The sequence below is a fragment of the Strix uralensis genome, chromosome 1 (genome assembly GCF_047716275.1).
Source record: "Strix uralensis isolate ZFMK-TIS-50842 chromosome 1, bStrUra1, whole genome shotgun sequence".
In the NCBI taxonomy this organism is placed as follows: Eukaryota; Metazoa; Chordata; class Aves; order Strigiformes; family Strigidae; genus Strix; species Strix uralensis.
In genome coordinates, this window is record NC_133972.1 from 64,381,741 (window position 1) to 64,405,480 (window position 23,740).

Here is a 23,740-nt window from a genome sequence, read left to right on the forward strand (position 1 = left end):
CCCTACTTCTGCTTATAGCAAAGGAAATTAGTAACAGGATAGTTCTTTTTCAGTAGTAGTGATATTTAGTCACTCCCCTAAATTTTCACTCATCCAATTGAGTGTTCCTTTCAGATTCTGATATTCTCTGAAAGATCCTATTAACTCCAAACCACTCATGAATTCAGTTTGAAGATATGGTGAGGATTAAATTTCTAACTGTTCCTGCAAACTCTTTGAAGCATGTTCTCTTCCTGTTTTGAAGATCAGTAAGGAGAATAATGGATAAAATGAAGCCCTGATCCTCTGAGACTGTTTTGCAATGTTTTCCCTGTGAAATATCAAGCTACTGGTAAAAGGTCTCCGAGAGTGACCTGTAGAAGACTAAAGACATGTAGCATGAATTTACACGCCATTCTGCCCAAGCTGATTTGCTTAAGATGGACCTCACAAATGTTCCAACTTTGAGAAGAGTTTGAACTGGAGTTCATATCTTGCTAAAAACACACAGTCATACAGTCTTGCAAACCCACTGAAAAAAAAAGACATCTTACTAGTTTTGCTGCAGCTAGGATTGCTTGTTATGCAGCTCCCTTGTGGTGATTCTGCTGTATCTTTTCTACATTTAGTAGTATCCAAGCTTGCTTTGAAATCAGTGTTTCAGGTGTACTGTGGATTTTTTTTTTTCGTTCACCCTGTTTTTTTCACCAGTTGATTATTTTATCCTGAGTGAAAGCTGATTAGACTGAACTGTTCCACACAACCGTATTGGCTTTCTTCTTTGCTTTTGATGAGCTTATTTTGTAGGTGCTTCCAAATACACTTGTTTTAATAACTTGCTTTGATGCACACCTAAGAATTGGACTGGTTTTGAATTTGCTTGGCTCTCCTTTTGACTGGTACTGTATCTTCTTCATGAACTTGCAGATTTCAGGCATGGTTGTTTTTAGCTAGGGTGATGACTTTTGTTTACACATGTAATAACCTGCTGGCTCTGCATCAAGCAACTCCTTGTGACAAGGGGAGAAAACATCTCAATTACCTTAATGATCTAAAGTGACTGAACAGTTGCACAAACACTAGAAATCAAAAGACATACTAAAAGGTGTGCAAAAAAAATGTAGGTGCAAGCAATCCTGAATGTTATGTTCGAAAGTGTCAAGCAATTATGAATATAATTGTTGAACTGAAATGTTTTAAGACGTGTTATGGTTTCTTCTAGCTTGTCACTATTATTAGAAATGATTGACCTTCTTCTGAAGACTCAAGCAACAACACAGTGTGCACTTCTGTACTCATTTACCTGTTAATATAGCTGTTCTCCCCTTTGTTTTGTGTACCTCTAAACCCTCTTCCTATTTGTAGGATGAGATACAGTTAGCAGGGTCGTGCTGACTTACTCTAGCGTTGTCCCTGTGTGCTCGTGCTTCTTAAAATCGTACTCTTCCTGTCACATCCTGTATTCATGCTGTAATATGTAATTGAATTAATCCTGGATCACTGAAGAAGCTTCTGATACTGATCTCTAGATACAAAGAAGTGATAGGAAGTGTATTAGAGTATCTTACATCTGTGAACTTACTATGATCTTTCTTTAGCTGCCAGCTCATGCATTCCTTTAGATCCGGGTGAGAAATGTTCAATCTGCAACATCCACATCATATAGCCTGTGGCTGCATGAATAATGCTACTGTGTAACTTTAATGTGTGGTCTGCCAGGATTTTTTAAAGCTCTTTGCAGCTTTCAGAAAGGAAAAAGAAAAATATCTTGTATCTGTCACTACATCCTCTCTTTTTGGTTCCTTGCATTTGAAATCCCTTCAGCTTATGATAGAATAGTCAACTCCTATCCCTGTCTTCATATTACTCCCTATGCATTAGACTTTAAACCTGTCTGTGTTTCTCCTTTCTAAAATTGGAAGTAGTCCTTTGCTAGCCTTGGTTGCCATCTCTGCAACAAAGTTGTGTCAAGCATGTTCTAAAAACTTAAATGATGATTTACCTCGTGCCACTTAGAGTAGGCATCCTTGTAACCATCTCTTGCCACTTTTCCCATGTTTTTTTACCAGTCTGACCCTGTGACTGATTCATGGGTGGTTATTTTGGTGGGATATTTTTGCTGAGAAAAATTTTCTCTTGAATAAACAGAAATCAAATGATAAGGTACACAACACTTTTTTTCTGTGCTTGTCCTTCTTAAACTATGTTAGTATTCTTCTCCTACCAAGTCTGACATTGATTCAGCTTCTGGTGTATTGTTTCTCATCCACTGTTTTCAGTGTTCTTAGCTCTTTGGCAGACAGCTCAGCAGACTGAAAAGTCATGCTCTCTTACTGCATTATTCTGTGACAAAATTGCTGTTTCTTGTTCTTCTCTCCCAGTCCCTCAGTCCCCATGCTTTTCACAGGATATATCATGTATGTTTTAATTTGTCTGTGTATTGTTCAAACCTATCTAAAATCTTAACAAATTAGTCTTATTTCTGTTATAGGAGATAGGTTGAAGTGAAGCTGTTGCTCGTGATCACAGCAACATACTGTACACAGCATAGTACTGGATTCCTATTCAGAATCTGCTTCTTGTCTGTCCCTTAGCTGAGCAATGCTGATAAAATCCTACCTGAACATTTGATTCATGGAACATTGTTGAATCCCCACTTCTTCATTCAGATGCCTCAATTTCCCTTAAAAGTCATGTTTCCAGGGTTGTTGGTGAGTGTGTAGAGACATCTGAGGAGTAGTTTGGTTCTTACTGTGTTGTGTCACTGTTGCTTTTGGACTGGATTAACTATATCCTTTCTGGATGTTTTTTCAGCTCTGTTAGAGGTGTTGTGTTAATGACTTACACTAGAACTACTACTATTGCCTGCATTGTTAAAGTGGGAGAGGTTATCATGGGTATTAAGGAACTCATTCAGTAAGTTCAGACTGGGGGTGAGCAGAAACTTTATAGCCAGTTTTGGTGACAACTCTCAGATAAAAATGCAAGCAGAGAACAATTTACAAGGTTAATGACGTCTTTTACTTATTGTATACTCTGCCAAGGGTTATCTATAACAGTAGGGACAGAGGGTAACTCACACTGGCTTATTTAAGTGATTAGTCACCCTTGTGTCTTCTGGCACCATTTGACATAGCGAAGCTTATCTAATGTCTGGCTGCCACAGCAAGGGTAGTGTCCTTGTACTGTATAGCTTCTAGTGTAAGGAAAGGGCAGGAGTGATCTGCTTGCCACATTGCTGGATATGGGAGCTGAACAGACCTAGAACTGGCACTATCAGGAAGCCAGTAACTTGTGACAAATTCAGCTTTTCCAGCCAACTTGTGGAACAGTTCTGTATAAATCCAGAAGCCGTGTGAGGGATAGAATGGAACCATGCAGCCAGTGCAAAGGGATCAGTGGTTGCTGCTATTGTGCTGTGCTGCTTATGCTGCTGTGGAGCCACATCTTTAGACCTGGCCTTTGAACAAGTAGAGTTATCCTGTATTTGCTGACAAAGGAGGATTGGCTAGGGATGTGAAAAATTTCTCTTTTAACTTAGGCCAGATGTATGGGAACAACTTTCCAATTCCCATTTTCACTGTGAGGATGTGTTTGTCTAAGTTAGTGCTTTTATTTCTATGTTAACAAAAGACTTAATTATTTTACTTAAGTGATATAAGAGAGAATAGTATAGAGTGGTTTTGTTGGTGTAACACCTCTTTTAGTAAAGTTTATCTATATAATTATACCAATAAACTTCATCTAATGTGTTTCTGATGGATTAGTTCTGTAGTAAACATTGGGATGAAAAACGTCTTTTGTCTTTGTAACATTTTAATTCTCTAGTATCTGAAATGTGATATTCAATGTATTACTTGACTTTTTTAAAATAGGAGTGTGACTTGCAGTAATGTAAAGTACAGGTATGTATGTGTGCAGTAACTGAAAAGGAAATGTTTTTTGTGGTAACTAGGTTATTTAGTACACGTGAGAATATCACAAAAACACATTTCTATTCCCTTTCCCACTTCCTTTTATCCACCATCTGAACTGGCCAAGGGAAGATGGTTATGCTAATAGTAGTCAAGCTGAAGAGTCTAGTGTTGGGTGCTGGGAGTGCTTAGCTCCTGCTGCTGTAAGAATACTCTAAGCTTTTAAAGTTGCAGTTTCCCAGACTGATTCTGATTAAAAATCAGGGGGAATGGCAAAATTCTTGTGTATATATGTGGTTTTTGTCTTCCTCTAAGTTGTTCACCTAGCTAGACAGCTGAGAATATTTTTTACATACTGCTATCAACTGTTTTTTTCCCTGCTTTTTAAAAATCTTTTAAAATTTGGCAGTTAACTTCATAGTAAACTTAGAAATGTCAGTTATACAAACAGTTGTTTAGGCCCATAAGAAGGGTTCTTCATGTTCTTCAAATGTTTGAGAATTACTAGAGCTCACAGCTCTCAATCTAACTATGAGGAGCACGGTGCTATACAGAGCTGCAGCAGCATGATTGTGGTCTGTGATGAAATTAACTCTTTAAAGCAGGTAAGAGAAAACTGTCTCTGAGGAACCCTATGCCTTCCTTTCAAATGTTCTTGCAACCACAGACTAAACTTGAAATGTGATGGGTTACCAGTGCAGAAATACAAGGAACATAGTGTAGCTATATATATAATAGGAAAGCTCATGATTTTGTATTAAAATTAGGAAGCATGTATGGTACAGGATCTTGTTGTTGGGCCAATCCAGTATGAGCATAGCACAGAAATACGACCTGTGGATTGAAGTGAACACTTCTGAGGAACTTTATGTAGGTTTTTATGTCACAGGATTTGGAAGCTTTTCAGTATGTGTTGACCGTGTGTGTTACTGCATGTTCCTGTTCTCCATCTGCAGGCATTTCTTTTTTCTCTTCTTCTTTTGAAGGCCTTGATATTCTGAGGGGAAAGCTACATTAGAAAAGTGCCTTGCATGGTGGCAAAGGTATGAGTGGAACTGAAGGTATCTGTTCAGTAGATCTCTGAGGAAATGGCTTCAGTAATGCTGCAAAAGTTTCCCTTTCATTTATGAGGAGTATTCAGATGACAGTTCTACCTTAGAGCTCTCTAAATAGACAATTATACTTAGTATCAAGTCCCACTGCAATCTCTGAGTCAGTATCACTGAATAGTTAATCTGTTAAAAAAAAAAAAGCTGTGATGTTTTTGTAAATAGTATTTACTGCCTAAAATAAAAAGTGAAAGCATATCTCATGTTACAGTGAAGGGTGGGTGAAAGGGAGTAAAAATCATTCGGTCTGAAGTAATAAGATTGGGGAGTACAGTGACAGAAATACAAATAGATTGGTCTTCCATTCTTAAAAGGATCTCTACGTGTAGGAATAAATGCTGATGCAGAGAGAGCACTTACTCTGTAAAAGGCTGTATGATGAGGCTCTCAAGGTGTTAAACTGTCAAAAAAAATCTTCTAACTTTTTAGGTGACTTCTAGTTGTGCTGTATTAAAAATTGCAGAAAACATCACTGGGGATATGGATTTTTTTTTTTTCCTTCACCCATGACTTGGGGAGAGGGGGTGCCCATGGAGAATGTCCACTTGCAAAATAACTTTCAGATGAATCTTCAAGAAATAAGTTTTCATGAGTGAACACCCACATGGAAATACACAGCTTTATTTATTAGTGGACTCTTCTCCCCTGATCCTGCTCTAGGTTAAGATGCCTCCTGCTGGGAATCCGCTCTGTCTGTGAGCCAACTAACTTCCAGATCATGAGCTGTAGAAAGCTGAGGTTTGGCTGGAGGGAGTGTCCTAAGTCTTGGTCTAGACCCAAGCTAAGGCAGCAAATGTATTCCATAGGGCTTATCTGCAACTGCTTTTGCCGTGCCAGGACAATCACAATTTGTCTAGTGCCTTTCAATCTTCCTGCTCCTTGCAAGAGTTGTTGCAACAGCAATATGAGAAAGGCATACATCGGGCATCTGACCAAGGGAGAAGGAATACAATTGACAGGAATGTCAAGGACAGATGGTGCTTGGCATAGTTGTGACTCCAGTTCAGCTTCCGAGGAGGAGGACTCACTTAGGAAGTCCCTGATCTCAGAAGTTGGGCTGTAGCATGTAGTCCTTCTCCTTTATGGCCCATCAGTGTAACACAGCTTAGGACATCTTAAGCATTTTAAATTAGTGTAACTGGGGCTTCTGCAAATGAGGCTTCTTATGCAAATGCTCAGTTAGTTCCTCAAGCAGAATCAGGGATTTTGTCACCTCTTGTTCATGTGGTACACCAGTGTCAAATCGACCTCTGAGTATGTTATTTGACTTCATGGTGAAAGAATGGCCAGTATATATTCATATACCCTGCGTGCTGGACAGGTGATCCCCTATGCAGATCAGAGATGACATGCAGAGACCGAGTGAGATTTTTAAGTCAAGCTGAAAGGCATCTGTTCTTGTCCATCTGAAAGGACTACTGCTTTGCAGGTACTGGCTAAGACTGCAGAAACTTAATTGTAGCCAGAAAGGATGAGCATTTATCGGGAAAACAACTAAGACTGGAACTAGAAAATAAATAGATAATAAAGTAGAAATATCTTCGTGGAGATTAAGGTGGTTTTATTTCATTATTTGTATTTGCAGCGCAGTGGTGGTTGGACACAACCAAAAGCAGTAAGTTTGTCCCCTGGGTGGTGAGAGAAACTGTAAAGAAGCCTATGCTCTGTCTACTTGTGCTGTGAAGGAAAGATGGGTGTGAGTGCACCCCTGAGGTGTGCTAAACTTTCAGCTTGAGACCTCTCCTTTGAGCAGCTGTGTATACATAATGCACATGCAATAGCTGTGCAATTAGGATATAGCATCTGTTTAGTAATCCCAAGTAGTTGAAGGTGTTAGAAGGTCTTAAATATCCTTTCCAACAGATGCTTGATGAAGTCATGCAGGACATATGAGTTCAATCAGTGCTGCTTATGTTTTGCATGTTTAGTTAGTAATTAATAAAGCAGTGCATTATACTTATTTATAGTGCAGGAGAAATAAGCCTCAGTTTCAGCTGGACAATTGAATCCTTGTTCAGATCCTGCTAGAGTTTCCTAGCTATTTATATGGGTGTTAAACGGTGCTCCACAGATAGCTATTTCATGCTTCTGAATATTTTTAATTTTAACTTTCCAGTGTCAGTTTGGGAAGCAGTTGCTTCTGTGGTGCCTCTTCTGAGTTGGAAGACAATGTAGGGTGAGCTAGCACCTAACTGATCCCATGCACCCTAAGTGAGTGAGGATTGTTGAGGTCCAGTTGAAATTGTTTGGAGAGTGAGAGTGTATGGTAAGAGGAGGGTTTATAGGCACACCTGCACTGTGCTGTCAATACAGAGTGGCTGCTAGTAACAGCCTTACCTGAATTAAATTTGGCAACATGTCCTGCTTCACAGTTGCTGTGCTTGCTGTAGTGATACCAGCAATTATGTAAGTTGGCAAGACCGTATTGAGCAATGATGTGCTCTAAGAGTATAAACTTTTCTCAGCTAAAAATAGTTGGTTGTTTTGTAGTTTATCAACTGTTTGAGGTGTTCTATGCTTGTTTCTACCTGTAGTATATTTAATTGTATATAAAGTCACATTTTTAATGCTACAGACTCAATAGGAAATACAGATTCAGAATTAGAATAGTAACTTCATTGGGTACATATGCTTGTAGTAGTTCCTGGGTACTTGGTGAAGGTTTTGGAGAACCTCTGTTTCAGTCAGCATGGGGAATAGACTTGGTCTGCAGGTGATTCAGAACTGTTGGACCACTGGCTTGCTTGCTGCAGCAATTGGAATGTATCTAGTGAAAGAGGCAGGGGGCTAAAATTGGGAGAATTTAGTTTTGTCCTGTTCTGTAGGTTGACTGTTGTAGTTTTTGTAGTGCTGGGGAAAGACATGACAGTGCAGTATCTCTCTAATGGTTACTCATCATGTTAGTAGCCAGTCTTATTTACTGGTAAATTGACTTACCGTTTCAAATGCAGTTCTCCCTGTGTGCTGTCACATGGAAAAAGTAGAGATTAAAGTAAATAAGGACTCTGATATTGCATAAAGCGGCTGCATTTATGATTGTAGAAGCAACCTTAACTTCCTAAAGACCAGAGTTCTTGGTATGTCATCTAAATGTTCTTATAATATTGTTCTTAATGCTTAGTGTCTCATCCCCCCCTGCTTCTATCTTGTATATTTTAAAAAACAACAACAAAACAACCCAATAAAAAACTCCCAACAGCTCACTGTAATAGCAGGGTCATTAATTTTGTACAGACAGTAGATATTTATGCTATTCCAGAGGTTACAGGGTGATAAGATGCTAGTATATTATGGAGTTATATAAAGGTTTCTCTGTCCCCTTTTTAACCTCTTCTATACGTGCCCTTGATGAGTTAGTTCTAGTTCCCCTTTGGGATCATCTCATAAAGGTTGCTTCCCACCACCATTGTCCAAGTCTGTTTGCCTAGTCCTTTCCCAATCGTATGGTTTCCTAATGTCTTACCAGTTTTTTCTAGCTCTTGCTATTTTCGCTTCTGGTCCTGGCCTTTGTAGGAACATAAATCCAGCAAATTATTTTCTTTTTCCTTCTGTTTCCTTCCAGTTGGACTCTCTTTATATTCCTAGGGAAGTTCTATTTCACATTGCTTGTGTTTCAGTAGGGTAAAGGCTCTTTCTTTAAAGAGTAGTGAAAGTTGGAGATGAAGGACTCGCTTAGTATGTAGAAGAGACTGCCTGTATCCTAGAGTAGCCTCTTGCAGGGGAGGTCCAGCTTTGATTCTGTAGAATTGGACTAAAGAAGCTGTGCTGAGCCACTGTGGAAGTGACAAAGATTTTGTCTAGTGCTAGATGATTGATTTTTGAGCAGATCTAGCGAACAAGGATTTTGAGTTTTTTAGCTTCCTAATATGAAGTTCTTCAGTGATCACTAGGTATTTCAAAGTTTTCTTGGTTTTTCCTCTTTTTCCCCGCTCTTCAAAAGTTTAACATCTGATCAAGTTTCTGTGCATTATTACAGGGTCTAAAGGGTGCATATCTGATGGATGGGTTAACCTTGACTAAGTTCTAGGTACCTGCTGTAAAGAATGGAGGGACAAACTGCTTTAAAAAAAAAAAAGCTAACATACCTGAGCAGACCTGAAGAATGTATGCATATGCATTTAAACTCTGACAAATGCAAAGTAGATTTAAGTTAATATGGACTGGATTGCATGTCCTCGCTACAGGCATACCACACTAAAGCCATTCCAACCAAGTAGATACTAACACTGTTTTTATAAATAAAGTGGTGGATTTGTGATGCTGTATGTGAAGTAGCTTCAAGAGAATGGAACTGATTGTATAACTTGCCTGCTGCCTCTTTAGAAAATACAAAATTACTATGTGAAAAGTGGACTGGACAGAGATGAGATTGGAGAAATATTAATTTAAGAAGGAGCTTGAGTTGGTCAAGCCTGACACTACGTAAGTTTCAAATTGGCTTCCTCTGTACATAACTGGAGTTCAGATGCATATTCCAAGAATCTGCTGTTAGAAAAAGATTATTTTTTTTAAATATAACTCTTCAGTACAGAGGTCCTTTCTCATCAAGGAAGAACAATGCATTTTGTCTTTGTTCTATTTAATTTGAGAGAAAAGATGAGTCTGAAATGCAAGATGCAGCTCTATGACTGTCCGGATCTGAAAGTGTGAATTTGAGTTTTGCCTTAGGGTTGTCCTTTTGCAGTGGTGTTCAGTTTTGATATGGCATGTTTTTTACTTTTTTTAAGGTTACTTAAATAAAACAACATAATGTTTTTACTTACAGCACTTGAAGAATCGGAAAGTGACATTTATGTGCGATTCATGAGGTCACACAAGTGTTATGACATTGTTCCAACAAGCTCTAAGCTTGTTGTTTTCGACACTACGCTACAAGTGAGTATTCTCCTTTCAGTCTGCCTTTGCTTGCAGTTCATTTTCTTTAAATGAGTGTTTCCTGAGTGTTAAATTAAATTTGATCTCTTGAAGAGAAATTATCCCATAATGTTTTGCTTTGACTGTACAAAACCATATTGTTTCAACTGTATCTTTCATGTTATACTAGAGGAGGTGCTGGAAGAGGACTTCCTAGCAGAATGGAAAGAATGGATATAATTTGTTTTGCAGTTGCAATCGCTATCTAAAAAACTTTCAGATGAGCCCAAACTTCTATTGGCTTCTTCATGGCTATTAGAATTTACATAAAGACATTTTATGTAAAGATCCCTGTGCAATAGCTAAAGAGTATCCAGGTGTTTTGAGCCTGTTCCCACTATATTAGTAAGACAATTTAGGACTAAAATGGATGGCTTAATTATGCAAATTACTACATTCTCCAGAAAATTTTTATTTTCGGGTTCTTATTTTGCTTTTAATCAGTAAATCATCTGCTAGGCTCTTGGCTCTGTCTGAAGAGTTTGTTTGCCAAAAGAAGGCATTAGCTGCCTGTTATAGAAACAGACTAGTCTGTTCTGCAGTGTGGTAGAAAGCTGTGGCTTTCTTTTTGTTTCCTGGATTTTGCAATTGGTGTTTTTTGGCTTGCTTTGGGTTTTTTTTGTTTCGATATGTTTTTTCTTTTAAAGATGCTCTTATTCTGGGTTAACTAAACCCATTAAGTAATTTTGGTCTGGAATGTACTGCTCAATTAGACTTCAGCTTTCCAGTCAGAGGCAACCATGTAATAGATACTTATTCCCAAAATGTTCACAGAACCATCTTGCGTATCAGATAATCATATATAATGCTAGATTGAGTGCTATGATGTAAAAGGTGGAAAGCGTACACTGCGCAACAAGGCAAAGCAAAGGAGTGGATCAAGAGCACTGCACACATATTTAGTCTGTTTGTACTATGACCAACAGCATCCTTCTTGAGTTCTGCAGCATGAATAAAAGCACTGGAACTTCAGTACTGCTCAGTACCAAAAAAAAAAAAAAAAGCATCAGCACTGACTTTTCCAATTATCTAGGCATCTCACTAGTGAGGGAGTTTCCTTCATCTCTTGACTCTAGACTCTGAGCACACTAAAGCTTCCCTGTGTTGCTTCTGATACCTTGGCTGGAGTCCTTAAAGGTAAGTATCCTATCCAGTACTAGTATTATGTTAAAATTTGTGCAGGGCTATGGTTTAAGATTTCTGGTGTGCCAGAGGACCTCCTGCTGCTAACTGATCTGGTAGCCAAGAAGGCAGCACTGAACGTAACAGTTGGTCGCCAGTGTCTCATGTCAGATTATTTCCTCCTATACCCAGAAAGCCAGGCTTCTACTGGAAACTTTTTATCCTTAAGCACCTTGTTATCAATGGAACAGTCACTTTCACTTCCCTAGGGTTGTTCCATGTGCTTTACTGGACACTGGATTTTGTAGTGAGAAGACACCCGATTGTGATGATGGAAAAAAGTCACATGTAGTCTTAGAGGAAGAGTTTTCAAGCACACAGACATCAGTCCTACAGAGTTTAAATGTTCACATTGTTGATTTTCTTTGTATATTCCATTTCTTGACTGTTTTGATGTAGTCTTTCAACTGCATCTGTTCTTGCATTTCACCAGTCGCATGGACTCTGTGCAAGCACTGTAAGCTCTAATGAAGAGTAGCTTAGATATAATACTAATGAATACTGTTTGCCGCATTCCTTTTCAGAGATTTCTTTCTCTCTCTCAGAAGCTTGCTTCTTTGGGAGGTTGATTGTGGTGACTTTTTCACCATCTCAGAGGGGAAGAAGTTCTGCAGCTTTTCCTTTCTTCTGCCCATAAGAGAGAATGACTGTCAACTTTGGACTAAAGATCAAATTTGGGATGGTAGTCTTCACTGATGCTCTTTCAGCCCTTCTCAAAGACTTTTAGCTTCCTTTTAATTCCAGGGGACATTTATTTTCGTACTATGACATAATATGTTGGGAATTAGAACCTGCAGCTTGTTGGCATGACCTATAACCTGTTGAGTTCTCTCAGCTGTCAGTGGTCACCTGGGTCAAAGGCTTGAGCTTGGTCACTGCTGCAGTTGGAAAGATGAATTTTCTTTATTCCATGAACCAGTTAATCTTGGGGCCATTGGGACAGGTCACCCATTCCTTTTGGATTCCCCAGATCTCTTGATGAATTACAGAAAATCATGCCAGATACCAGTTTTCATTGCTGGAACTGTGTTGCGATAATGCTATTAACATAAAGAAGTTAAGAGTTTCATCTCCAGTTGGTGAACCAGTGTGAAGTAATACTTGGAGAAGCAGAGTGTGGGTGAATGAACCTTGTGAATTTTCACCATAAAGGAATTGCCAGGTAACTTAATGGTGATGGAAAAACTTTCACTAACACTCCACCAAAATCCCTGTCTTATTTGGGATCCATAATGATGGTTGTGGATTATAATTGAAGAAGAACAAGGCATGCCTTGGTCTATGATCATGGGGTCATATTCTCAGTGTACTTTTCCAGGTATTTGAAAGCAGTGGTGGTAGAAGGGGTGTCTGTAGTTATTCATTCAGACTCTAATATATGACAAATGTGGACCATATTTTGAACCTGAATTACTGGTGAGGAGGTTTTTTTTTTCTCCAAACTGTGTTTTTTGGACTTTGCACCATTACATTTAATCCCAGTTGCGTTGCTCTTTAATTCATACAGTCATAAAATTATCGTAAAACAGTAGTCCTCTTCCAGCGTTGGCACTGTCTTCCAACTTCACAGGTTTTACAAAACCAGTGAATTACAGGGTTATTTAAGAAAACATTAAACAGGTTGATCTGAATGTTCATCCTGGGCTACACTGCTAGTAAGTCTTCCAAAAACTTCTCTACACTATTTCCATTTGTAGTTCTTTACCTAGCACCTTGTATTAATGTTATACCTTATGTACCTTCAAAACACATTGTATTTCTTCAGCTTGATCAGTGTAGCTGGAGCACATATGTGTGTCTGGAATATAAAAATAGAATAGCTTTTTTTAAACAGCTGAATAAGTACATGGTGGAGAATGTACCTAATAAGGGTAGTCAAACAAAAACTTCTAAAATTTTTTTATGTTTTAATTTTTAATATATAAATCACTTATTTTCCAGTACTTCAGGACTTTGTATGAGTTCTTCCTTTGAAAACCTAGCATGCAGCTTTCTGAAACATTCAGTGTCTATGATATTTGTCTTTTCTGGATCTGTTTCACTCCTACTTACAGCAGTGTTTCTGCTAGTTCTTAAAAAAACAAAACAAAACTAAAAAAAACCCGTGCCTGGTGCCTTGAAAGAGTTTTCCAAAGACTTGAATCCAGGCTTTTAATAATGCTAGAGCTAAAACAGAATATACAAGAGCTCACTTTTTGCATCCTTTAGTATAAGCTAGTAGCAATTACTGGAAGGAGAACTAAAAATGTATCTGCGTTGTGTTCTAATGGGATCCTTTGAAAGATTCTGCCGTTGGATTTTCACTATAGTATCCCATCTCCCTCTACTGGTCAGCAATCACAGCACACATCACGTGCTTCTGTCCTGGAAAATTATTCATGAGATACTGTGGAAAGTATTCTAAAACTGTTGTTAGCGGTGGGAAAGCTGGAGATGTTAACCTACATATTGTGGCACAAGTCATACTGCTGAAGAAACATCTATTCATGAAAGTAAATGTTTAGCCTCAATGTCTTTGAGGGATTTAGTGTAAAGATTTGTAAGGAATCTTGTTTTAACTCTGAATAACGGAGGAGATGGTGAGGTGCCATTACATTGGAAACAGTAAGAAGGCCTTAGATAGCAGAAATAGTAGCTAAAAAGGAGTAGGAATGGGCTGACGGTCTCTTCAGTCCTGCTTATTTGTCAGTCAGAGGGCATGGGGGCCTCTCGATTCCAGCAGCTACCTAACATCTTGATGCTTCTAGTGCTAGCACACCAGTCTAATCTTGCATGTCAAGAATAAACCTGTGCAGCTGGTACTTACATTTGGCTATTGTGAAAGCAGTGGTATAACTCATGCATTTCTGTTAGGCATCGGATCATATGGTAAGGGAGAACTGTGCTGTGCTTCAGCTGGAGAATGTGCCATTTGGCCCAGATATGAGCAATGTCTATACTAAATAAATAAAATGTACTGAGCCAAGGTCTGTTTACCTGCCTGAGGCCAACTGGCACGGCTCAGTTTGCCTTAGTATAGCTTAGCTTATATTTCCCCTGAAACGGAGTGCCTGCATCTAGTCTGCCTACCTGAAATGGTCCTTAGCCTGTACTGAACGCTGAGAAGTGGCAGATACTGTCTGTGAGAGTGCTAACTGGCACAGTTCTCTTCATTTAAACTGACAGTGAAGTGTTCTTTCACCCTTCTCATTTACTAATACAGATGTTAGCCTGTAAGTATTTGCTCCTCATAAATATTTATAAAATCATACTGCACTCTCCTTCAGTGCTGTGGCTTTCCCCTGCCTGTGACCCATGAATACTCCTTTTTCGTGACAAGCTTCAGCCTTTCGCTTTTCCAAGAGAAGATACTATCTTTGCTTGACGCACATTAAAGAGACCTTTTAAAGTCTGATCTGACCAGGAAGGGAGTCAAGAGACAATTAGATGTTATGAGCTATCCTGTGAAGTTTGACTTTGCGGATGGTGGGGAGACTAGGCAAGTTGCAACAGTGTGCAGCTCCCAGTGGATCAGCTGTCTTTCTAATCCCTTGCACATCTCCCAAGATGCAAGCAATAGGAGAACAAGCACTTCACAGCCCCTTTGAGGGGGTTAGGAGGTTTGTCCCCTGAAGGGCTACTCTGTGAATGAGCATTCACTACTTCATTCTAATTATTTAGTAAATGGATCTGCATTATCTTTATAATAGACTCCAGGAAAACACTGAACTGAATGCAGATTTGCTCGTTACCAGCTTGTGTCTTTAGCACAGTATTTGAGTACTCTACAAGTGTTAATGCACTTAATGTAGTAATGGTCTGGGGAAGTAAGTGACATTCAGATCTGTCTCGACTTTCAGTTTGTTGTTTTTTTAACATATCAGGTACATACAGTGACAGAGCAATCCAATCTTTTCCTTTGAAACTGATATTAGTACTTTGAAGGAAAATAGGAATTTTAGTAATCCCTGTATTAAATTCAAATGTCAACAAAATATAGGGCTTTGTTCACATTCTATCAGTCGGATTATTTCTGTCTGTCTAACAATCTACTAATGTAATTTTACTTTTTTCCTTGTTACTGTATAGTTTGACTTTGTGATGTTTTCTTTAGAGACCAGTTCATTTTCCCTCCCATCCTGAACTCTATTTGTAAATTTTTAAAGGAAATGGCTCTAACCTAGTTTATAGCAGTCTCTGAAGCTCAACTCTATATCTTACTTAAGGTCAGATTTTTTTCTGACCTTTAAACAAATTTATTAATTTGTTTTGACTTTGCCCAGCCTACATAAAGATGAGAAGAATTAGCTTATTTTGTAGCACAGAGCAATTGACCTTCCAAGAGGAATGTAAAAGGTAAGTATAAGACAGGGACTCCCCACTCCGTATCAAGCAGCAATCTGCAGTCCCAAGAATAGTATGTTAGCAAGTGTAGTGGCTGTGTCTTGTGAAGTTTGTATAAGCTCATGTGAGGTGAAAAGCTCTGTCTAACCTTTGGCTAAATGATATTCTTACCTGTTAAAAATAAATTTATGTTTTAATACTAAAACATATGTAGCTTTTGCTCACCATGACCTTGAAGCTGTTTTTAAAGTACTTGTCCAGCACTACTTCATAAACTAATAAAAATCATGTTTATGTGGAAACAGTCATCAAAATAAGCTTTCAGAATCCTAAAGACTCTTTCCTCTTATATCCTGAAGAAATCTTAAACAATTGCATGACTTAAGGGTTAGACTATTTAACCTTTCTGTTTAAAGAAATTATCTTAAGTTGGTAATGGACCAGATGTTATCACTAATGTAGGCTTTTGTCAGTAACTGTCACACACTAGTAGGAGCTCAAATACTTAATTTTCTACCACAGAACTAGAAAAATATTTGGAATAATCTTCTGGAAACTTCTTTAGTGGTTTAACAAGCTGAAAGTAAATATAACTTCTAACTTCTGCGGAGCATGCAATGGATTCCACATTAGAAGAGTGGAAGAGGATTCGTATTTTTCTTCCTTGTGCTGACTATTCAGTAAATGGATTTATTATTCTTGTTCCCTCCAGGTCATTCTTGACTGGGGTGTTGCCTCTCTCCAAGGTAATGAGATAGATGAGCCTTCCAGGAAGAATGCTCTAGAAAATTTTGCTTCCAGAAACTCAGAGCAGACTCTGAGTCTGCTGTCACAGCAGAGTTCTCACAGCCTTACAGAAGGACTGTCCGTTCCTTAATTGGCTTTGAGGTTTTTCCTTGTCACAGTTGCTAAATCTTAAAACTACTGTACTCTCTGCATTTCTGAGGGGTGTGAACACCCTTCCTTGCTTACCCATCTCACACAACTCTAAAAGAATAATGTAATTTACCTTCTAACTGGCATGTGGACTGAGACAGTTGAGCAGGCCCCATAAAAAGCTCCTTTCATTGAGATCAGGCTGGAATCAGTAGCATAATACGGGAAGACTCTTGTGTTTTTGCAGAGCTGCTGCTGTTGCTTGTATACAACAAGCATAAGCGCTTAATTCCGGCAGGTCTCAAAACCAATAGGAAACATTCATTCCTGGATCTTGGAGGAAGATAATGTGAATTCATTGTACCAATTAATCAGAAATTTCTTCATCTACACAGGGTGTAAGTAAGGTGTTTGTGCTTGGCTGAGTGAAAGTCATGCATCATTCTTCTTGCCTTCCCTGCCCCGCCACTTTTTCTGGTAAGATCTTAATCTGTGAAAGAATTTCTATACCCTTCCCAGTGGCTCTGCCTATGAGGCTAATGTCTTATCCCATTGTGGCATGAAATCTAGCAGCAGAAATTCTGGCTTGAAGTGGTTTGTTTGTTTTTCTCCAGAAAACAGAGCTGTGCTGTGTTGGGGTTTTTTTGTTTTGTGGTTGGTTTTTTTTGTTTTGTTTTGGTTTTTTTACTAGAATGCTTAGGCTCCCCTCAAACAGCAGGTGGAAGTAAGTATCAGCTGAGTACCATACTGAGATGGAATAACAGAGTTGACTCATTATGGACCAGTGGCTATATAGAAGAGGTCCTGATTAAATCAGCACATGTGGTGTTAGAGGGAGAGGAGAGCCCTTAACTGCCAGCTACAATATGGGCATATTGACATAGAGTATCAGTTGAAGTCTCAGTTTGGTGTCTTCAGTTGGATTGGGACCTTTTCATGTGGGTGTGGTGTGGGGAGGACTTCTGCATATGGACATAGTAGCTGCTTTCTGGGGAGAAATCTAGAACATGTGCCTACATACTTCAATTTGAGGATAAGACGCTACCTATTATTTATGGGGTTTGCCTTGGGTCTGAATGGTATTACTTCATCAGCTCTTAAATTTTACTAAGCACTCTATGGCCATTAGTAGTACATCATGTACCAGGAGTGTTCCCTTTCCATCACCTGTGAATAGAGAACTGAATTTTGATCTGGTTTCATATAATCTTTCCAAAATTCAACATGAGCTAGAGGAGCTGCGTGTGGATGTTTGTTGGTTGGGGCTTTTCAGATGTTACAGCAAATGTAGCCTCTCAGTTAATAACAGGTTTGTCCAATTTTTTCTCTACTTTACTTGAGGGTGTGATGAGGTAAAGGAGGAAATTCTTCTCTTCAAGACCTGCTTGGCCCTTGCTCTAGGCAAAAGTCTTTATTGTTAAGTACTTAAGTAGCCTTTTTTTAAAGGTGTAGTCCTTCAAGGAGGAAACGCTTCTACCAAATTCATAGACCAAAGAAGAAGATAATTGGAAAATAAATTTGAATGCAACAGTCATCACGCTGAGATAGATAGTGGTAGTCTTGCATACTGGTTTAGTCTCTCCAGACAAGCCAATTTATAAAAACACTGAACTATACATATATGTACTATAAAAGAGGTTTTGAACTTTTCAAAATACCTTCTTTACAGGTCTGTAGTTTTCTGTAACTTAGAAAGATGTCTGGGTTGGACATTACAGCTTTATTTGAAGAGGGGAAAAAAAAAAAGGGAATTGCAAGTTAATGCTTACTGTCCTTCCCAATGTTTTGTTAACCACTTTTTGAGAAATGATCCTGTAAAAAAAGAGAGCAATTTCTGTGAGAACTTCTAACTATTTCCTCATACTAGGTGTCATCCCCAGATAACAAGTTAGAGATGTGTTTTTCAGTTTCCTCTTGACCATTTGGAAAGCTGATGTAGAGATTCTCTGGAAAATTGGTCTACCTCCTTGAAATCTCTTGGCTTCAGATCTTGCATTTAGGAAAAATTACCTTTTCCTCAGCTGAAGGTGTTTTAATGTCATTGTTATCTGGGTGTAAATTGCTTCAAAGCAGAAGTGCGTGACATATTTGAGAATATGTAGCTTGACTGCTTTTGTGTTATCAAAGTGATGGTCATGGGACCTGAGGATGAATGCTGGAGTCCTTGATTCCAATTTAGTTTACAGAGATTTTCAGGCCATAGAAATAAATCCTTTGAAGGTGATGCTAACAGTGTGGAAGAAGAGGGTTGCCCAAAGAGCTTTCTGTGGCAAAGTTGTATTTTCAACTTAGTATTGTGTTTTCTCTATGTTCCCAAATGCTGTATCACAAGCCAATGTTCAGGTGAAAATTGGGTGATTAACATTCTCCAGTGGACTGTAATGCATTACCTGGGATCTGAAGCCTTTCAGTAGAAGTGGAGAGTGAATAAAGGGGGAAAAAAGACAATGTGAGCACCTCCAGTCATCGCTGAAGAATATTTTTCAGATAAGAAGATTATAACTTGCTAGACCTGAGAGTGGGCTTGCACCCTATTTGACACTGTGTTAGTATGACTCAAGTAGTTAGTTACCTGGTTTTGCCTCTTCACTAGCTGCATTGTCAAACAAGTACACAAAACCAGCGATGACTTTCTTGCGTGAGATCTGCCTTACAGCCTCGGATACAGAAGAAGCACCACCTGAAATCCCAGTGATGTGAGGGAGTAGCAGGGAGGAGATGTTATAAACCTGACTTACTGCAGCTAGGTCATCAGGCTTGCTTTTCCTTAGCATGCAGTAGTTTGGGACTCTTCTTTTTTTTTGTTTGTTTGGTTTTGTTTTTGTCTGGACAGCCAGAGAACTTGCCATGCTACTTAAAGAAATATAGTCCTGTTTATGTTGGGCTAGAAACTGTTGCCCCATTCCTCCCATTTTCACATCAAAAGCATTTGAGAGTCAGTCAGCTCATAAACACATTCAGTAAAGTGTAGGTTGTCCAGTTTTTATGTAGTACAAAGGTCAAGCAGAGGCCTGGTAGTTTTCCTGTTCCAACGAAGACCGGTTGTACTACTCTTGGTCTTCTTACTTGGCAAGAACTATTGAAATGCAAGTGTTTAGCCTCTGAGAGAAGTCTTGGGGTAACTTCTTTGGTGCCTTCTTACTCTTAACAGTGAGAACAAAGACTGTATTCTAGAGTGACTTTGTCATATTTGCTCATATTGTGAAAATACATACGCTGTTATCCCTTGAAAATGGAAAACTTTCCCCTTTACAAGGGACCCATTGAGAAGGCACTCCATGCTTTGCTGTTTCATACTCAGAGCATGTGAGTGTATGAGTATGTGAGTTTAACCTTCTCCAGTACTTCTTCAGCTGTTCTTACCTAATTTGCTAAGACTGCATGTCTTCCTCTTGCAACCTTTTCAGCTACATATCAAACTTTGTAGTTATGCTAGAAAGAGTTATTGTTTCTCAATGATTGCCTGAGAGATTTGGTTATAATACTTTGGTCCACATGTGAATTTTCTGAGTTCCCTCTAAGTTTTATAGCCCTTAAAAATCATCATGAGACAAGACTGGGAATTTGTCAACTTATCCAGTGAAAATGACAATGAATGTTCTAGCTCACCTTTGAGCATCCATCCATCAGAAATCAGACGTGATAAAAGCGTCAAGGGTCAACTGGGTGTGATACTGCTTTTATGGGACCTCTGTGCCAAAAACTATAACAAAGATCTGCTTCCTTTCTATTCTGATTTGATAAAGTAGACATTTCTTGGGGTTACGTTGGGGGCTTTTCAGGCAGGTAAAGCTAATGCCCTGGTGTTGGTTTATATAGTGGAAGATGACTCGAGAGGTACACATTTATCATCTTGCCCTTGCATGGCAGCAGTACCACAGAAGTTCTGGCAGATCTTTTTAACACTGTCCACGCTACTAGTCTTTTGCATCATCCTCTTGCTTGCTACTAGCATACCTGAAGGTGTTCTATAGCTATGTTTCTTACTTCTGTTACCTTGCAGCTTTTCCAAGTTAAATTTGGCATTGAGACAATGGTGCTGAGTTGTGTATCTTTCAGCACAGTAGCATTCTACTCAGCACTGACCCTTTAGCACCAGGAACTGTGATGGCTTTTCTCCCTCAACATCTTGTCAAGGGCAAGAACCTTTTTGCAAGGCAAATGAAACAAGTGATGGTAACAGCAGCAGTCACCCTTCTTATTTTATGGGACAGTCCTGGAAGACAGGTTTGAAACCCACTGGTCACTTATGCATGTAGTTGCAGTTTTCATAACAGTGTTAGGTAAAACAAGATAGAAGTGTGCGCACACACGCTGAATTTTTGGAAACAAGCTTCATCCTCAGTTTTCCTTTCAGATGCTTCCCTCATTCACAGGTGTTTACTTGAGAGAGCATTTCTGCAAGGGCTTGTCAGATTACTGGTCTGGTATATCATAATGAGGAGTGTCCCTTTCAGTATTTCCTGTCACTGAAGAAAAACATTTTCTGTAGTCTGGTCAAATTTTCTGTCTGCTACCACTGGTTTTGGTGTCACTGCCTGGTAATCAAGCTATTTTGGAGCTCACTAACTGTAAAAGAGACAAGCTTTTCCAAATATTCTACTACCTGAAAAACAGAACTTCCTATGTATGGGTCTAACTCCATCTTTCTTGGTAATGTCCTCCTTAAGACTTGAATGGTCTGCAGAAGCGATGATCTCCACAAGTCCTGTCTAACCTAAATTTGTTCTTTTATTCAGCATATTCACAGTCAGTGTAATGAGTCCCTGTAGTAAGAAAAGCTTGTTGCTGTTCTCTCTGTAGTGTAATAGCACCTATCGTTGAGGTGGTCTACAATACATGGTAGGACTTCAGTTGCTGTGTTCCTTTGCTATAATATGACCCTTCTACTTAGGAGGCAGAATGTTGGAGAAGACAAGTAGTCACATAAAGTGGGATTCCTCATCCAATTGTAAATGTCTAGACATCTTACAGTCAGTGAGGGAGGAAAGGGCATCTGTGGTATACAACTTAATCCCCATCTAAGGCTGGTGAGTCATGCCATAGAAATGACTGTTTCCTCCAGTTGGCTATGAAGAGATGTGGTGGATGTGCAAGGTCAGCATATATGTCAGAACAACTTCTAAATTTGGGCAGATAAATCCCATTTTTAATGGTTCACTGTGTATGTTAGGACCACTACATGGTTAATAAGAACAAAAGTGCTTTGTTTAAATAATGTTTGTACATGATGTTGAACAGCAGCAATCTGTGAGATCTGGCTGACAAACAATGGTTTTGTGAAGGTCAGGCCAGTCCAGCACTCAAGATCAGAGAAAGAGCAACACTGTTGGAGGCCCAAAGATGGGACATGGTAGAGATCTTCAAAGGCTACAAGCTATATATAATCTGAAAGGAAGGTCCTTGTGGGTATTTTCTGCATGAACATCAATGAAACATTTAAATGTCCTGGATGGAAGCCCAGCTCCACACCCCAGTGCTTTGGCTGGCCACCAAGTAGTACTCTGGGCAACTGAAATTGGTAAACCACAGAAACTAAAGTGTGAGTGGATGAGTGTATGTTTGTGCTTACAAGCAGTTTTAGCAAATAAGAATTAAGAGTTTTTTTCTGCTTTGTAATTACCTTACTTAAATAAGGGACAAGTATTAACATTAATAACTGTTGGCATTTTTATTTTATTTAAAAAGTAACTGTATAACACTTCCTACTATAAAACTGAAGAAAACAATAGGAATGTCACTTACGCTGTGGTCTAGGAAGACAGCCCAGAGGGATGAGTTTTAAGTATTTATTCACTAAATTTTGGTGATTTATTACATCAAATGTTTAATATCCTAATACCCAAGCTGAACTCATGGTCTTTTATGAAGGATTTAAGTCTGATCTATCTCAGTAGCTGTATCTGTTCAGCAGCCCTCAGTTCTTCCAAAATCTGTCTTTTAAAGCTAGACAAGATGGCATCTAACTGGAGGTTCTTGGAGACAAATAACTTGCAACTAGATCAAACAGAATCAGGGCAAGAACTGATTGTTTGAGGAAACTTCCTTCTGGATTGTCTGCAAACTCAGCTTCTTGCCTAGTATATATTTGGAACTGTCTTTCTTGAAGTACAGTTTCTGAATCCAAAATAATACCTCAGTTTTACCATCTCGCCCACCATTGTGCTAGGTGCTGTTTGCTGCGACTGTGTCTGAGAAAGAAGTCGTACCAAGAATTTGGAGGTTGCCTGAAGTCCTATAGTTGGTTCCTCACATCTTTTCTGCTGTGGGCATGCTTTTCCAGGTCATCAATTACAGAGTTTGTAAACTTGCTTCAGTTTTGTCGCATCATTGCTACCTGGAAGAAAGCTGTTTTCCCTCTAGCTCTAATAGATTAGCTGTTACCTTCTTGCTTTGGTACAGCTTGAACATCTTTTTCTGTGGAAGACTTGAGACATAAGTTGACAGTGACCGTTAACTGGTGTGGTAGCTGCTATTATGGAAAGATATCAAAGCTGAAGGCTCTCAGTTTTAGGCAGTTTAAGTGCACTTCCCTCTTTTTTTGATGAAGAATGGTTAGACCTTATTTTGCCTGAAGGTGGAGTTAGTCTGTGTGAACTCAACTTCTGTCTTATCTGCTCCCCAGATAGCTCACTGCTGTTAGATTTTTGCTGCGTTAACTGTAAGTGTGATACTGTTATGTGGGAGCACTTCATGTGTCTGCCTGGAGAGTCTTTGTGGTTTCAGTCATATTTATGAGTTAGTATGCTCCTGTGGTGGATTTGGTAATGTTTGTTTTACCCGACTCCATGTGTTAGTGAGGTGGCTGAATACCTCTGGGACCTTTCTATTTAACCATTTGCTACTAGATTAAATACTACATGGTGTGTATTTTAGGGTCTTATCTGTGGTCCTGGGTATTTTTTTTCCCTATATGGCTTCTACAGTTTCAATGCAGTTTAAGGGTGATGGTTGTTAAGCAGATCATTATTTCTGTTCGCTGATGATATGGCAGAACATCTGTAAAGTCAGGAGGCAGCTTTGAAAACTGTTATCTGTTGAGGTCAGGAGGATAGATTTGCTTCTCATGGTCAGAGAGAAAGCAGTTGGGCTGCGTAGATGTAGCAAGAAATATGGATTGCTTTCAGAAGTAAGATTGGAGTTCATGTACAGTAAGATAACACCATGTATTTGAAACATTCACTGCAAATTACTTATGTAGACAGGGGTGCTGTGTTCTGGTGTGGAGTAGAAGACTTACTAACTTTTAGAAATTGAAACTGCTACATTATAACTAAGTAGAGTCTAAGTGGAGATTCTGTCAAACATCATTTGACACTAGCTGTCATAAGGATGGCTTTGCAAACTTTTCCAAGAAGGTTGCAGCTAACAATGGCAGGCTTGCTTTTTTTTTTCCTACCTACGTTTTGCCCCTACTATTTTGAATGCTGATGCCGTTGACTG

General features: G+C 39.0%; 1 protein-coding gene across 4 annotated transcripts in view; it reads left to right on the forward strand.

Annotated features, from left to right (window-relative positions):
• The window catches only part of PRKAG2 (protein kinase AMP-activated non-catalytic subunit gamma 2), a 222,529-nt gene that overhangs the window by 179,625 nt on the left and 19,164 nt on the right, over positions 1-23,740 (forward strand). For all 4 annotated transcript variants that reach the window (XM_074869132.1, XM_074869142.1, XM_074869153.1 and 1 more), the window contains one exon: positions 9,768-9,877. In XM_074869132.1, the coding sequence (XP_074725233.1) occupies positions 9,768-9,877 (110 nt within the window). The remainder of the gene's footprint in view (positions 1-9,767; positions 9,878-23,740) is intronic.